Here is an 18,009-nt window from a genome sequence, read left to right on the forward strand (position 1 = left end):
AATTATCTTTATTGGATTTTATTAGTGCTTTAAATTCCCTATAGACAATATGCTCTGATTTTTGCCCATTGAGAAGAACACTCCCCCTTCTCTATCCCTCTTAGTCTCTGTTTCTACACATCCATTTATCCAATTTTTGAGTGAATATTCATAAATTTTACAGAAAATGTATCATTTTATTTGGCATATAATTCATATATTGCATATAATTCATATATTATACAATTCAAGAGTTCCATCACATTACGAACAGTTGCACAATCATCACCACAATCAATTTTAGAACATTTTCTTATTTTTTGGTATTAATTGCTACTAGCTCCCCACCTTCCTCTGCCATGTCTTTAGATTAATTATTAATCCAGTTACTGGATCTATAGATTTACCTGTCCTGGGTTTCATATACAGAAGGAAAAAAATGAAATCAAAAGACAAAACACACACATGACACACCCACACCAAATGACAAAATAAACCAGAAAAACCTCAATTAAAAAGAAGGCATAGACTTTGGGATCAGGGCATGACACCCCATCAGACTCAACCATAAAGCACGCATAAATGTCAAAAGAAAGACCTGGAACTATTTATAGGCTTTTCTTTTTTGCTCTTGTTTTTGGTTTTTGGTGTCTATCTATATAAGATAGGCAGGATAATCCCAAGGAGAAAACAACAGGACCAATTGTTCAAGGGAGACATGGGAGACAGGGAGTGGGGAAAGGAAGGGAGAAGCCAACAAACTCAGGGACAAGGGAACAGCAAGTTAACTAAAATCAATGGTGAGGAGGGCATAGGATGCCTGGTGGGGCTTAATGAAGTGCAATGTAGCCAAGAGGAATTAATGAAAGCTGAATGAACATCAATCACGATAGTGGGACAAGACTAAAGTAAAATGGAAAATAAGAAAGAACTAGGAGGCAAAGGACATTTATACAGGTCTAAATACAGGTATGTACATATGTAAATATATTTATATATAACGATAGGGACATAGTTCTATGTATATATATGTTATATGTTAAATAATAAGGTAGCACATGGACACTGGCCTTCTACTCTAGTACTCCCTCAACACAAAATGCTTTGTTCTATTAACCTGGCATTCTGTGATGCTCAGCCTCCCGACATGATCACAGAAGACAAAATGGGTGCATAGAAAATGTGGTAAAGAAAGCTGATGGTGCCTGGCTATCAAAAGATATCACATCTAAGGTCTTAAAGACTTGAAGATAATCAAGCCATCTATCTTAGAAACAACACCACCCACATGGAAGAAGCACACCAATCCATGTGTGATCATGAGGTGTTGATGGGATCAGGTATCTGGCATCAGAAAACTGAGAACAAACAATCATATTGATATGAATGAGGTTGGCGGTGGGTGGCGTGGAGTAGAGACCCAAAGCCCATCTGTAGACAATTGGACATCTCACAGAAGGGTCACAAGGAAGGGATGCGCCAGTCAAAGTGCAGTACAGCACCCATGAAACATACAACATTTCTCTAGTTCTTTAATGCTCCTCCCCTCCACTATCATGACCCCAATTCTACCTTACAAATATTGCTACAAGAAAGCATAGTACAGATAAAAGATCACAACACAGGGAATCCAGGACAGATAAACCCCTCAGAGTAGCAATATCATGAGAGTAGGGGAAAGGTGGGGGGAGAAAAGGGGAGCCGATCACAATGACCGAAGTATAACTTCTCCACCCCCCTCAAAGGGTGATGAACAAAACAGAAACGTGGGTGAAGGGATATAGCATTTGGTGTAAGATGAAAATAATAATAATTTATAAATTTTCAAGGATTCATGAGTGGAAGGATGAGGGAGGGAGGAAAAATGAGGAGCTGATATCAAGGGCTCAAGAAGAAAGAAAATGCTTTGAAAAGGATGATGGCAGCATATGTACAAATGTGCTTGACACAATGGATGTATGGATTGTTAGAAGAGCTGTAAGAGTCCCCAATAAAGTTATTTAAAATAATAATTTCAAAGGCATGAAATAATTAAAGCTGTTAAAATTGGAACAAATTTAAAATGGTCAAAAGGGAGGTCCAATTAGAAAGTGTTACATTTTAACCGAGCTGGATCTGCCATAATTGGTATTATAATGCTCTCTGTGTGGTAGTGAGGTTTTTCACAACTCAAGACTGTAGTCAGAGGCATATCTGTCATCAGGACATTGCACATAAATTTTGGGCTCTGCTATCATTCATGACCTTCTGCAAACCGAATGCTCAAAATTTAGGCTCTGATACTGTTGCTTTCTCTGGATTTGGATCTTATTATTTATAATCCTTTGCTAATACAGGCTGGTGTCTTTCTTCCATGTGGACTTAGTTAGTGCCTCACTTAGATGGCTGCTTCTTTTGAGATAATCATTTAACGCCCCAGGCGCCATTCTTTCTGATAGCCAGGCACCATATAATTTCTTCACCACACTTTGCTATAGCATCCATATCTCCAGTGATCTATGCCTGAGGGCAGCTATCAAGCAGGGCCATGTCATAAGAACTAATTGTTCTTCAGTTGGGGGTTAGGATTAACTGTGAGTTCAAAGTCTAATCATGCATCTATGGTTTAACTATGTCCCCCGATCATTTTAGATGCAGCAGGTCATTTTATTGGAGAACATTAGAAATCATTCCCATGGGGCATGTTGTTAGGGGCCATTGAGTTGGTTCTGACCAATAGTGACCTTATGCACAACAGGAAGAAACGCTGTCCAATCTTTCACTGTCTAACAATTGTCCCGATCCTTGAGCCCATTGTTGCAGAAACTATGTCAATCTATCTTGTTGAGAGCCTTCCGCTTTTTCACTGTCCCTCTACTTTACCAAGCATAATGTCCTTCCTTCTCCAGGGACTGGTTTCTCATGACAACATAACCAAAGTAAGCAAGACAAAGTCTTGCCATCCTTGCTTCCAAGAAGTACTCTAGCTGTACGTCCTCCAAGACAGATCAATTTGTCCTTTTACCGGTTTATGATAGCTTCAATATTCTTCACCGACACTATAATTCAAATGCATCAACTCTTTTTCGATCTTCTATATTCAATGTCCAACTTTCACATATATATGAGGCAATCAAAAATACCATTGTTTGGGTCAGCCACATCTTAATCCTCAAAGGAACCCCCCGCTTTTCAATACTTTAAAGAGGTCTTATGCAGCAAATTTTCCCATTGCAATACATCTTTTGACTTCTTGACTGCTCCTCCCAAAACATTGATTGTGGACCCAAGGAAGATAAAACCCTTGACGACTTCAATCTTTTCTCTATTTCTCATGATGTTACCTATTGGTCCAGTGGTGAGGATTTGGGTCTTCTTTACATTGAGTTGTCATCCAGACTGAAGACAATCCTTGATCTTCATGAAGGGCTGCAAGTTCTCTTCACTTTCCACAGGCAAGGTTATGTTGGCTGCACATTCAGCACGTTGTTAGTAAGCCTTGTTCTAATCATGATACCACATTCTTCTTCATATAATTCGGGTTCTCTGATGGTTTGCTCATCAGACCAATTGAATAAGTAGGCTGAAAGGATGCAGTGCGGTGACACATACCTTTTCTGCTTTAAAACCACGCAGTATTCCCTTGCTCTGTTCACACAATTGCCTCTTGATCCATGTACACGTTTCAAAGGAGCACAATGAAGTGTTCTGGAATCTCCATTCTTCTCAAGGCATCCACAGTATGACCCAAAATAATCATTTGCCTTGGTCAATGAAACACAAGGAAATATCTTTCTACTATTCTGTGCTTTCAACCAAGATCCCTCTGACATCAACTATGAAAGCCCTTGGTCCATGTCCTCTTCTGAATCTCACATTAATCTCTGGCAGCTTCTTGTCAATGTACTGCTCTAGCCATTGTTGGATGATCTTACGCAAAATTTCACTTGCACGTAATGTTAATGGGGTTGTTCTATAATTTGAGCATTCTATTCTGTCACCCTTATTTGGAATGAGTAAAAATATGGATCTCTTCCAATCAGTTGACAAAGTCTTCCAACATCTTCCAAATTTCCTGGCATGGACTGAGTGCCTCCAGTGCTTCATCAGCCTTGTGGAACACTTCAATTGATATTTCATAAATTCCTCAAGTTTTGGTCTTGGCTAATGCTTTCAGTGAAGCTTGAAACTTCTTCCTTTGGTACCATTGAGTTTTGCTCATATGCTACTTCATTAAATAGTTAATGATTGACCAGTTATTTTTGTATGGTAATCGTGTATTATTTCCATCTTCTTTAGATACCTCCTGCATCATTCAATATTTTGCCCATAGAATCTTTCAATACTGCAGCTCAAGTCTTAAATTTTTCTTGAGCTTCCAGTTTAAGATATACTAAGCAGGTGAATCCCTTTTTATTTTCTAACTCTAGCCCTTTCACATTTTATTATAATATTTGACTTTGTCTTCTAGTTTCCATTTAAAAATTGTATTAAACAATCTAATGATAGTATCATTAGTTTAACCAGTGGTATAGAATTTAGAACATTTTTTGAGAAAAGGAAATTATACATGTACAGGCCAGAGTTTTTAGACCACAATATGTGAATTGTTGACTTATACAGATTAAAAGCTTAAGTCATTGGGCACTACTTACATAACTAGTGAGAGCTGGGGATGGCACAAAATTTCAATAACACCCATTCACGAAAGCAGGGTCATACATGTTAGAATAGTATGTCATAAGAAAAGAAAGAGAGCTTTAAAGTAGTCAATATATGGTAGTCTTGTGCCACTATCATTGGGCACCCTTAAAGGAAGAGATCCGGACCAAAGTCCAACAACTGCCTTGGGATCATGGTCGTCTACTTCTTCTCTCACTTGGCCATTTCTGTCTTAAGTTCAAGAGATTGTTTCAGTTTCTTGAATCTGCTACATGTTAAGTCCAGGACACTTAGAGGGGTTTCCAAATCAGATCCTCCTGGTTTAGCTTGTGAAGAGTATTCTGTATCTCAAAAAGGTAGATTCGCAATTCACACTTGTCCATAACCCATGGCTTGGGTCTCCAGGATCTGGATAGAAACGAAGTCAAAAGTGTCCAATTAAGAACATGGTATCAGGTACATTCTCCTCTTGAGGGCTCGATCAATAATGTGAAGCATTTTTCCTAATGGTAGGTTGCCCCAATTGGTTTAACCATCAGCAGAAGTGTAATCACCTTCTCTGAGGCAAGTATGCCGCCCACCCACATCCTATTCCTTTACTTGAGTTTCCAGTGGGGTTTCCTAATCACTCTTGTCTTGTAGCAATGGGACTGATTTTTCCCACCATCCTGAGAAACTGACCCCAGCCTGATGAGACCTCCTCTCTCAAAGTGATTTTTAAGATGGACAGATGAGGGGTGATATATGGTTCGTGGTTGCTAGGTAGGTTTGCTAGCTCATTGTAGCAAACATTTTCATGTATTTGATTACAGGATGTTTGTGGACCCAGATATTCTTGGGGGTACAATATAATATGCAGAATTTGTATCATCTACTACCAATGGAGGGGGGAAAGGCTGAGTTCTGAAACACATCCGGACCCACAGGCTTGGATCAGGGATTGCGGAGCTCTGCTGGCTCTACCAGGCACAGGTGGAGGAATGGGAGATCATGCGAACCAGACTGTGACCATAAAATGCAATGGAACATTTGCCTGAGCCGCTAGAGAACATCTTGGTTTCCAAATGAAAAATCAAAGATTCCTTGCCCCAACCCTCCTTCTGTGATGAGGGGCTGGACTACGGATGCGATGCCTGCAACAGTGAACATGGAAACGTCAAAAATGAAAAGCCAATGATCCGAGGTTGATGGACAAAGGAGGAAAAAATTGGACTGGTAATGATCCTGCTATCCCTCCCTGCACTATGCTTCTGGCTAAGTAAATGGTCACTTTTTTAAAAAGTCTTTGTTAATTAGATTTTGTTACCTTGCCACAGATGGGATTAACCATGGACTATAAAATCATGTCTCAACAGATGACGACTGGTGGCCATCACTTAGCAGATTACAGAGGAACCTCTTCCTGGCGGAGATCAAACAGGAGGGCTGAATACAGAACAGTCAACAGAAGGTGCAGGTGCTAATCTTATCAGGCTGCTAAAAAGAAGGAAGAAGGAAGAACAGAAACTCAGAAAGACTCCTCTTTGTAGAGAACCAAAATAAAATTAGGTCCTGCTAATTTTGCACATTAAAAAGTGACACACCCCAGGTGTTTGTGAATGGGCGTGCATGTGTGCATATATTTACATTGAAGGGGTGCCTCTAGTCAGTACAATGGGATATAAAACACCTTCGCCTGACCATTGCTTGCAGGTCTTTTCTGAACGTTTTGGTAAGTGACGGCTCTGCATTCATCTTTCCTGCTACTCCAAACTCATTCAGAGACTCACTCAGGCCCTCCTCGTTGGTATTGCTTCTCGTCCACCTTTACTTTCCCAATTCTGTGCACTTCTCTTCCTTCACTCCCATCCACGGTGGAGCTCAGACAACTCAGCTTCTTCCTATCTTTTCTCCTAGGCCCAGGACACCGCCTTTCCACAGGATGAATCCCGCGTCGCACTTCCTTCTCCTGCTTCTCCCCCTCTTCCAGCTGATGATCCAAGGGGATGCTCAATGCTCCTTAGATTCAGTTGTGGACAGAAAGATACAGTCTGCTGTCAAGGAACTAGGTAATTGACTGAGACTGGGAGAGGAGATGTTTAACCTTTGACCATTCCTCTTATTCCTAAAGATCAACTTTTCTAACCCATCCCATAATTCCAAACTCGAATCAATCCACTTACCCCAATCATATTGCCCTGGCCTCTCTCCATTGCCCCAACTTCTTTTGGACCCCTGCCTAAAAGCTCAGGTTTCCATGGGGCTGATGCCACTGATGATGAGGATGGTGGTGATGACTAACTATCATTCATGAGCATTCACTATGAATCAACTATAAGACAAATCTTTATAATGATTAGCTCATTTAATTCTTGTGACCACTTTATGGAGTAAGTATCATTCCTACTTTAATTTGGTAAATGAGAAACTTAATATTTTTAAAATTGGCTCCATTCACACAGCTAGAGAGTAACCTGACTGGAGATTTAACCCTATAACACCGAGCATGACAGTTTCATAACGTTTAATTAAATGTATATATTAATATATATTGATAACTATGAAAGTAAAGAATAAAAACAAAAAAATTTTAAAGGGATAATGATCCTCTTGTGGTCGAAGAGGATTTGGAAGGGATTTATGGATGGGATGGATTAAAGCCCATAGCTCTTTCTCTTTCCTTCTTAGAAAATAAACCCCCTCCTCCGGCCCCAAAACAGAAGCTCGTGTGTATCAGTGTCAAAAAACAAGGCAAACTGGCTGCCTGTCCTCCAGGTAAGTAACTCCACGAAGACGAATGCCTGTCAGATGTCCCCTAGCCTCCCCCCTTACCCAGCACATACACCACTGCCCAGGTCAGCCCGGAGGTGAGTCGCCACCTCAGATCTCAGAGGTCACTTACCCAGCCACACTTCCCTTAAGAATGCTTCTGAAGGCTTTTGAGTTCCTGCCGCCTCCTTTTCCTCCCTCCTCTCATGTCCCCAGCTGCCAGTCCTCCCCCCATCCCGGCCACCTCAGTGGCCCTGAAATATTACCTCTCGCGGCCGTTCGTCCTTCAGCTCCTTTCCCAATAGCTCTTCCTGGTTTGGTGGATCAGAGTCAACCTAGAGACGGATTTAACCTAAAACTAAAATAACAGAAAATCCCAGGCCACTGATTTGCATGAGTCTCTTCCAAGCCACTTTAGCAAAATTTGTTTTCGTATGTGCATTTCTCCCCGTTTAAAGAGGGCCCTGAAAATAGAACATGCTTTGGGTCCCCACAAAACCTAGACTGACCGTTGGCCTATAAAGGATGAAAGATGGTTACGGAAGGCTCTCCCTTTTCTGAAAATGGAAGGGTTCTGATGGTGTGTGCTCCGTATCACACAGGGACCACCGTCACCGGCTGTGCCTGTGGGTACGGCTGTGGTTCCTGGGATGTCCGGGGGGAAACCGTGTGCCACTGCCAGTGCAGCGGGATGGATTGGACCACAGCCCGCTGTTGCCACATGGCCTGAGAGAAAGAAAGTGAAGAATCCAATTTCATGACAGGAAACCATCCCCCCAACCTGGCAATCTCAACCCAAGTTAATCCCCCTGTTGCAATTCTCTTTATAATAAAGACAGTGCTTGTATATCTCTGTGGTTATTTATGCCTTGGGTGGTGTTGTCCCTGGAATCAAAGAATGTTTCTGGAATCCCAATTATTCCATCTTGGTCTGGTGTATGGGATGGAGGAGAGTGGAGGGCACTTTAGGAAAGGAAATGGGGAAAATTGGAAAAAAGGTGATTCATTTTCTAGATTGCCTTCCATCATGTAACAAAGATGTGACAATCTACTTCTGGAAAGATCACTGCTTGGGAAATCTGATGCAGCAAAAGTAAGGCCAGGAACTTGAATGGCATTACTCCAAGAAAACGCTTTTCCTCTTTAGTCACTTGATTCGAAGGTGATGGTACCTAAACATGTACAGTTACATAAATACTCCCTAGTGGTAGAATTGGTCTGAGCCCTATCTCATCCTGGTGTTATCACCTAGGGGAGCAAAATCTACCTTGGGGGTCAGGGAGGAATCTTCCTTATTGATGAAATGCATTGCCAAAATATCTTGTTGGTGTTTACTGATTACTTATAAAATTGTTATCATTATACTCTGTGTAGTCGATAGAGTGAGTCTTTTCACATATAAATAAGATCATGTCGTTCAGATGTCCAAATGGCATTAGCTATTAGCCATTATATGTGAAGCAAAGCTCCAAGTCTTTATGCTGGCTGACAAAGCTTTGCATCGTCTGGTCACTGGCTATCTTTCTGAGTTCATTTCTATCCCTGTCCCTTTATGCTGCCCACACCGATGTCCTTGGTGTTCCACAAGTTATAGCTACCTACCTCCAGAGGGCCCCAGGCTCCATATCCCCCAAACAGCTCCATGATTCCTTGCAGGGTAGATCAGCACTCAAGATTTTTCAGGGACGTCATTCCCAATCACTCTCTTCTCTTGCTCTGTTCTTGTTTTTAAAATTAGTTTTTCACTCCTACATATAAAATACACTCATATATACAAAAAGACTTTACTAAGTTCGTGTAAAAGTTCCATTGGTTTTTGGGTTGGTTGGTTTCGTTCCATTGTTTTTGAATTCAAGTTTTCCATGAACCTTTGAAACCCCCTTCTATGGACAATTATCAATTTGTATGAACTCCATAAGCCCCCCCCCCAAAAAAAAATTTCCTGGTGTTTTGAATTTTAGACCTGAGGCTCCTGGGGTTAGTTGGGGTCCTGATTCAGAATATTGCATTGGATCGATCACATCCGCTCTGGTTTCTTTTACATTGCATTCTACTATATGTTCACGATTAAATTATACTATTAATTTTGTACCGTCATTTTAGATATAATAATTCAGACCCACAAATTACAGGATAAACCAACAAAAGGTCAGAAGTGTTTGAAAAGGAATTAGGAACTAAGGGACATCCCAGGGAGGGCGTCTATGGACCCAGGGTGGCTCACTGGTGACCCCTGAGCTGCTCACCATAGGCCCAGTCTGCTGCCTTTAAAAGATCTACAGGTTTGGAGACCCACAGGGGACATTGTTCTCAGTCCTGTAGAGCCAGCGTGCTTTAGAATCGATGAGATGGCAGGGGTTCTTCTTTTGGGGATGGGAGACAGTGCAAAATATTTAAAGACTACAAGGTAGAGACTGAAAAAAACAGATTGGGATGTGTGGAAAAGAGAAAAGAAAATTGAGAAGGCACATGTATGGATGGACGATGCGAGGGCAATTTAGAATGTTGAAATGGAAGACTTCATAGCAATTTGGAGAAATAGTTTGAAAATTTAAATTTTGTTCTCCTTCAACTCATGCAGGAAATATTTCAGATCACATTTTAATATAGAAAAGTCAGAGGGTAATTCATGTTAAATGTTTCAGACGTAAGGTTGACTGCAACCTTTTCTTTAGAAGAAAAATTCTAATTTTTTAGAGGCACAGGTGGAGAAATTGTCCCATCTTTTAATAAGACTGGAACGTTTTCATTCTAATAAAGGAGTCTGAACTTTGACAAACCCATTTGGGGCTTCAGAACATTACATTTGCATCGCAGATGTATTGTACCAAACCCACATAGTCGATTATGACTCAGCAATCCTAAAGGACAGAGTGAGACTTCTTCTGCAGGTTTTTGAGGCTGTAAATATTTATAGAAGCAGAAAGTCCCACCTTCCTCTTGCAGGGCAGTGGCTGGCTTCAAATATGTGCTTAACAGTCAAGCACATAAACCCCTACACCATCAGGGATGCTCATTGATTGTACAGCAACTCTTCTTTCTGGCTCCCTTTTAAGATAATAAATTGGAACTAATTGCTCAGAACTTCCTAAAAGGTGAAGAGGTACTTGGGGAAAATTCTAAATTCATGTAATTTTAACTGTTAAAATATATCTTTGGATCAAAGGATACAGTATGAAGTCTAGCCTGACTTCCATATTTAGTACAAAACAAACTTTAAAGAAAGCCGGGGTGCACGTCCTTGATCTTAGGCTCGCTAACACTTCATTGAAATATATTGATTTTTCTTGAGCAGGCAGAGTGAAGTTTATGGCATATGTTCCATATCTCAAAAATCAGAGATATTAGGGGAAACTAGTGTCGCTTTTGGAACAACGGGTCAAATATCCCCAGAAATAAGACTAACAGCTGAGGCACCAAAATCTTTGTAACCAGTGCAATCTCTCCCAGTGGAATGTGTTCCAAGAAAAATGCGGCAATGTCTAATTTGTAAACCCACCGAATCCCAGGATTTAAAGCAATGCCTGCCACCGGGAGATGCTACTGACTGGAAAAATGAATTCATCTATTTACCAAATCCAACGCTGAGTCTGTGGCAGCTCTTTCTTCTGCTTCCTTTACCTCACCGTTTCCTGGTCATTGACAGACACTGTTCTAAATGGAATCCCTAGCTCCCCCTCTCCATATGTGTGTAGAAGAATTAACTGTTCATCAAAAGATCATTCTGAAACAGCAAAGCAAAAGGGTAAGTTGGTAGAGTTTAACAGTAGTAGAAGCTAAAGGCAAGATTCTTAGTGCCGGCTGACATAGCGAGTTGCCCTTTCCAATGTCCCTTTTCTTTCTGTCTTAACGTCATTCTGGTTCCATTCAGGAGTGCAACATAACCAGCTCTGAAGGAGCTGAGTTAGTGTTTAAGTTAGTTGTGAGGAACCTTGCTGCTTTGGGCCAAGTATGTACTTTCTTAGTCACCTTTGCCTAGGATGCAGTTGGAGGAACAAGTGATTCAAATCAAATCAGGAGAGTAAAAGGAACACAATGCTGGGGGCTTCTAAAAAAGGGCTTTTTCCCTGAAGAGAAAACGCAAGGCTCAAAATATAAAGCTTTTTGTCCAAGACCCTTCTTGCTTAGGGCGTTGGCAGGAGAATGAGAAGTCTGAACCTGTGGCAGGCATCTTGTGACCATGGCGTGGGAGTCAACCATCTCGTGACCTTGAAGCCAAACTGTAAAGGTGATGAGTCAGAAGGAGGGAAAGAACCTGGATTGTAATTGCTGTAAGAGTGCTAGAACCATCTAACCTACGTATCTTGTTATGAAGATAGTGTGACAGCGTATGGGAGCGAAAGTATAGCTTTAGACAGAACACAGGAAGAGGGTATGGCCACTTTTTCTGGAGGCTCCATTCCAAGTTCAAGCCTCTGGCAGCTGGAAGTGCTGTCACTTACTGAGTGATCCAGTACTGCTATAATACCACTAGTCGTGACTTTAACAAACATTTATTTTCTCACAGTTCAGGAGGCTACAAATACAAGTTCAGGGTGCTGACTTTAAGGGGAAATCTTTCTCACTCTGTTGGTGCTGACAAAATATCCCTTTTCATCAAACTTATACACCAAGATGATCTTTGTGTAACTTGGCATAACTCTTCACTCGCCTATGATTCCTTAGCTTCTTTTTAAAGGCACTTTTATAGCTCAAGAGAGATTGGTTTGAAACCTATTTTACACTAATCTTGTCTCATTGATATTAAATGGGATTATAATCACAGACATAAATATTAGGATTGAGAAGACATAATTTAAGTCAAAGCATTTAGGGGAAACGGTGTAATAGTAAATACCAATAGGACCCTTAAAGGAACATAACATTCCCAAATCTTCCTGTTGAAGAGATGAACAAAAGGTCTACGATGAGAGATGCCTGGAAACTTGGAAATTCCTAACAGAACAGGTGCCAGACTTGTGAGGGTGCCAAGAATAAAGGAAAGGGGGAGAGAAAAAAGGCAGAAAGAGTTCCTGGGGCAGAGAACCAGAACAGAGGCAGTTGATACCCTTCATCACACACCCTAGAGATGGTCGGTCTAGGGCTCCTTTAGAAGGTTTGACCCTTCCCACAATCCTCCAGAGGACCCCTGGTAATGCAGTGGGTTACCAATTGGGCTTCAACCCACAAGGTCGGCAGTGTGGAACCTCTCACCGCTCCAAGGGAGAAAGATGAGGCTTTCTACTCTTATAAAGATTTATGTTCTCAGAAAGCTACATGGGGGCAGTTCTACTCCATCCTGTAGGCTTGCTATGAGTCAGAATGGATTCCAAATGACGAAGTTGGGGTTTGGGGTTTGGTTTCGTGTTTGTGCACCCTCTAGGTACTGCCAGAGTAATTGATAGGAAGGAAAGGCTCTCAACAGTTGCCTCCCTGGTATGAAATGTTCCTGCGTAGCCCTCAGTCCTTCCCTAAACCTGGCTGAATGGATGATACACCGCTTTCCCTGCTTCTCGAAGATGCTACTGCTCTGGCTTCCCTGCTCCCCAGAGTGTCCTTCTTCTATCCCACCTGAACCCAAAGCTGACTTCCTTGTTTCTGTGACCTTGTTGGTTTGCTTGCTTTCTCCTTCTCTCCATGCTTATTTGCAGCCCAGGAAATTGCCTTTCTGAAGGATGAAGCCCTCTTCTCGCCTCCGCATCCTCAACCCCTCTCTTCATCGTTGTTCTTTACGCTCTGGTGTGGATGAAAGGATGAAGGCAGCATTCAGAGGACTGGGACCGGGATATTTGACCAACCCCAGAAACAAAAGCCACTGCACATTTGTCTTCCAATGCAATTTGAGTGTTTCCTCAAGAGTTGATTTTAGTCCTAGAACTGGGCCTTCCTCTAATCCTGTAGCGTTTCCTTGTTCTCGTCATACTGCCTCTTGATTCAGGAATAGGTTCTGCATGAGCACAGTTAACTGTTCTTGGGTTCCCGTTCTTATTAAGGATATGCATAGTTGGATATGGAGCAGTTTAGCATAGTAATAAAGCACCATTAAACATCATACTGTTATTCTCTTTCAGCCCCAATCCAAGCGATATTAACAATGATAGCCTCCCTCATTTCACAGCCTCTTCTGAATCTGACCTGAACCTCTGTCCTTGGACTGCGACAACTGTTGTCGGATGATCTACAGAAAAAAAATTACTGGCATGTGATATTGATAATCTTGTTCCATAATGGGGGCATTCTGTTGGGTCACCTTTCATTAGAATGAGTATAAGTACATATCTCTTCCAGTCAGTTGGTGAGGTAGCCGTCTTCCAAATGTCTGGGTATAGAAGGATGAGTGCTCCAGTGCTTCATCAGCTTGTTGAAACATTTTAATTCGTATTCCATCAACTCCTGATGCCTTGTTTTGAGCTAGCGCTTCCAATGCAGCTACAGCTTCTTCCTTCCCCTCCATTGGTTCTTGCTCATACGATACGTCCCAAAATGATGCAGTGTTGACCAGTTCTTTGGGGGACAGTGACTTTGTAATCTTTCTATCTTCTTTTGATGCTTCCTGCATCATTCAATGTTTTTTCCTGTAGAATTTTTCAATATTGCAATTTGAGGCTTGACATTTTGTTGGTAAAACCCATGGGAAACTGTGCATACAGATTAGTAAACACAAATAAGCCCATGTTTACCTTTATTAGTGGCTACTCCGTCCCTGGTAAAACCAACAATTCATAGGTACTCTACATAAATTCTACATTGTTGATCCATGTTGTTGTCCTTTTTCTTGATTGCAAACCAGTCAACCCCTGACTGATGGTGACTCCAGGCACAAAAGAGTGAAATATTGCTAGGTCTTCTCTCAGTCACATAATCAATTGTGAATCAAATTGTTGTGATTTATAGATTGTCAGTGGCTGAATTTTTGTAGTGGACTGCCAGGCCTTTCTTCCGAGTTCATCAAATTCTGAAATATCCGCTAAATCATGGTCAGCATCATAACAGCATGTGAGCTATGACAGATCGATACATAAGGTACATTGGCTAGGAATCAAACCTGGATCTACTCCATGGAAGGGGGGAATTCCACCATTGGATTACTACTGCTCTCAGTCCTGTACTAGGCACTCAGTAACGACAAAGATTGGATGTGTGGTCAAGACGAGAAAGATAACAATGGAACCAATGTACCCTGTACCTATTGTCTTCCATATGAGTTCAGTACAGAAACCACTCACCCATCCGGCTGTGTTCTCTTCTAAAGGAATTGTATCCTGCAGTGTCATTGTGATAAAGAATGGTTTCTACTAACTCTGATTCGACTCATCTTTCTGCCCTTAGACGGACCAGAGGAGCATTATTGGCTGTCAGGTCATCACCCTAATGAAAGAGGAGCTGCTCTGGTGTGGGTTCAGAATTTAAGTTTTATAGTTTGACGACCTCCTGTCCACTCCACTATGACCATTACAGACAAGCTCTCACTTCTTAAAATTCCCCTTTTCCAAAGGCCGGCACTTTTAAGATGAGAGGTGGTTTCTTTCTTTTTTTCCAAAACCCACGTGAAACACATATGTCCAATAACAAGTAGCTTAAAGGTTCTGTACTGCGATCCACGTCATGGAGGCCAACCCAAAGCCATCTTTTATTCATGTTATCATTTGGGTCAAAGTGTATTCACTGTCACAGCTCTGAACTGTTGCCTCTGGGAGAGAAAAATGGCAGCAATCCTCTATGGTGGGGAAAATAATCACCCAGACACAGGCTGACAACTGCTTCAACGTTACCACCCATCCCTGCAAAACAGTAACAAAGAGAAACAAGGAAACAGTTCAGAAAGCAGGCATTATTTAGTGATCTTTGCTACTTCACTATTCATGGACTAGGGAGGCTAGGGAGGTGGAGTATGCAGGGCAGGGTTGCCGTGGGGGCGGGGTGGTTGGGGATCAAAGAGAGGAAGAAAATGAAAGTGAAATCCCAGATGGGGGCAAAAGGGAGGGAATGAGACCTTGGGAGCACTGTCAGGTAAATGTCTGACTGCTAAGCATCAGGGGCTCTGTAATAAAAAGATGAGGCAGTCCTTTACAGCCTCAGAACTGTATAGGGTGGTTATGAGTCAGAATCAGCAAGATGGAAGTGGGTGTATATATATTTAGGGATATATATATATATATCCCTAAATGTACTCTGCACCTATTGTCTTCCATATGGGTCCAGTATGGAACATACTCACATATCTGTTTTTCCGCTAAATAAGTTGTATACTGTAATGTCTGTATGATATATATATATATACACATACATACATAGATATGCATGTATATGAATACTTACGTATGTGTCTGTGTATGTATGTATACACACACAAGGAGCATACCCAAAATAACACAATTTTTTAAAGCTATATATTTAAATTATTTTACAAAACAACCTCATCCCCTTCAAAGTATTCACCATTACACTACTACATTTATCAAACCCGTGATTCCATTCTTGAAAACATTTTTCAAACTAATCTGTTTGGATGGCTGACAGCATCTCCCTTGTTTTTACCTTCACCTCTTCTACATCATCAAATCGCTGTCCTTTCATGTCCCTCTTCATTCTCAAAAGCAAAAGGAAGTCACACGGAGTCAAGTCGAGTGAGAAAGGTCCATGGAGCAAAAGAGGCATGTACCCCAAAACTGGTACACTGAGATGTCTGTGTAAGGAGGTCCATTGTCATGGTGTCAAAACCAGTCCCTCATCTGCCAGAAATCAGGGGGTTTGTCATTAAAATCCACTAAACTGAGCACCAAGATAGTCCATATAACTTCCCCATCTCTTCAATGGTCCATCATTGGTCATCGAGCACAAGTGCACGAATTTTGTCAACATTTCCATCCATTCAGGATGTTGATGGGTATCCAGAACAAGGTGGGTCATCAATCAACATTTCACCTCTTGAAATGAGGAAAGCACTCATGCACGTGAGTTTTTCCTCATAGCACTGTCCTCTTAAACTCTGTTCAAAATCACAACAGCGTGGGCAGCATTTTTCCTGAGCAAGAAACAAAGTTTCACAGTCGCATGCTATTCTCTGACATCAGCAATCGCAATAAAAGAGGTTCCAGTGAAATTGCTTTTGTGAAAAATTTCACAGTGACCAGAGAGAACCTTCCCAGGTGATGCCACTGGGTGCACTAACTCGGGGGAAGTTGCTTGATGATCGCCTAGTGGGAAGAATGCATACTGTAAGAGCTCCACACGGCAGAACTTTGTTCTGGTTTCTCTTTGGTACCCCCATATACATATATGAAGACAATCTAAACATTTCATGAACATATATGTAAATAATAGATAAGAACATTTTCTTTAAAATGTTCAAACTATAACATCCATATTGGTATGCATATTCATATGTATTTAATTCTTGGTTTGGAATTTTCATTTCAAATGTTGAGTACATTATACATGATCATCACATATTGCCTTTGATGCCTAGAAAGGATAGTCTACCTGTTTTTTTGCAAGGAAAGTCTTTATGAGAGACTTGGAAAACTTTAAAAAGACAGAAATTTAGTAATTGTGGAATGCCCTGAAAGACGTTTGTGAAGGGATGGAATGAAGCATTTAATTGGCTTAGATTTTATTTTATGTAAACAAGTAGTACAGTTTTATGGTAAATAAGGACACACAGATGGTGTGAGTCTACATTTGAATCCAGCGACCAGTAAATAATACTTGATTGTTATTGACTTGTAAAATGTCACGCTCCCAGAGAATGATACATGTGGTAAACTACATTGGATACAACACACTGCTTGCTAGGAATGGTCTCCCCTAAAACAGGTCCTAATATTCATAATATAACAGTCAAAACTCACTGCCATTGAATCGATTCCACCTCATTGTGACACTTTAAGACAGAGTAGAACTCATATGAGTTTCTTAAACTGCTAAGTCTTTACAGAATTATAAATCTCATATGGTAGCAGTTTTCACCTGTGGGTAGGGACCCCTGTGTTAGACAGGGTTCTCTAGAGAGACAAAACCAGATTGCTAGTAAATATTGTATGTATTTATAAAGATAGATAGATATATAACACAAGAAATGAACTGTTAAATTATATACAGATAGATATATAATACAAGAAACAAACAGTTAAATTATAAAGTCATACAAATGGCTCAGTGCAACTCACTCCCCTGAGAGTTGTGAGACACTGGCAGTCCTTTAAGTCTTGAGGGCCACCAGTTCCTCCTCTGTAGAGAGAGCTGGGCTATATATACCCAGGCAGCAAACAGCAAGACAGATCAACAACTGTCAGCCAGGTCACCAACCCAGTCCCCAGTTCCAGAGATGTAAATTCCAATCGTGTGGGTTTAAAGGGATAGTCCACTGGCTAGGCATCACACAGGTAGTATAGCCTTTAAATTGAGGCACAGAACAAGCACACTGGTCCGATGATTAAAGAGCGAGAGACAAGAAAGGCAAGGCTCACCGAGCCATTTATCTCTCCACCCCTCAATAATCTCACTTGTGTGTTTATCGGCCAGAATGGCCCAATAAACTAACTATCTCAACCCCTTTGGGGGTCAAATGACCCTTTCACAGGGGGTTGCCCAATTCATACAAGTAGCAAAATTACAGTTCTGAATTAGCAATGAAAACAAATTTATGCTTGGTGGGTCACC

The 18,009-nt window shown here is 41.2% G+C and overlaps 1 protein-coding gene across 1 annotated transcript; it reads left to right on the plus strand.

Moving 5' to 3' along the window:
* The first annotated feature begins 6,541 nt into the window (after positions 1–6,541).
* RETNLB (resistin like beta) lies at positions 6,542–8,098 on the plus strand. The gene is made up of 3 exons (XM_075542963.1): positions 6,542–6,668; positions 7,288–7,374; positions 7,971–8,098. Exons 1-3 carry the CDS (start codon positions 6,542–6,544, stop codon positions 8,096–8,098), a joined length of 342 nt encoding a protein of 113 aa, XP_075399078.1.
* Positions 8,099–18,009: the final 9,911 nt, after the last annotated feature.

This window comes from Tenrec ecaudatus, chromosome 2 (genome assembly GCF_050624435.1).
Source record: "Tenrec ecaudatus isolate mTenEca1 chromosome 2, mTenEca1.hap1, whole genome shotgun sequence".
Lineage (NCBI taxonomy): Eukaryota > Metazoa > Chordata > Mammalia > Afrosoricida > Tenrecidae > Tenrec > Tenrec ecaudatus.

Coding starts and splice junctions, on each gene's coding strand:
- RETNLB (XM_075542963.1), top strand. CDS start 6,542: ATGAATCCCGCGTCGCACTTCCTTCTCCTGCTTCTCCCCCTCTTCCAG. Junction 6,669..7,287: donor GTCTGCTGTCAAGGAACTAG/GTAATTGACTGA, acceptor TTTCCTTCTTAG/AAAATAAACCCCCTCCTCCG. Junction 7,375..7,970: donor ACTGGCTGCCTGTCCTCCAG/GTAAGTAACTCC, acceptor CGTATCACACAG/GGACCACCGTCACCGGCTGT.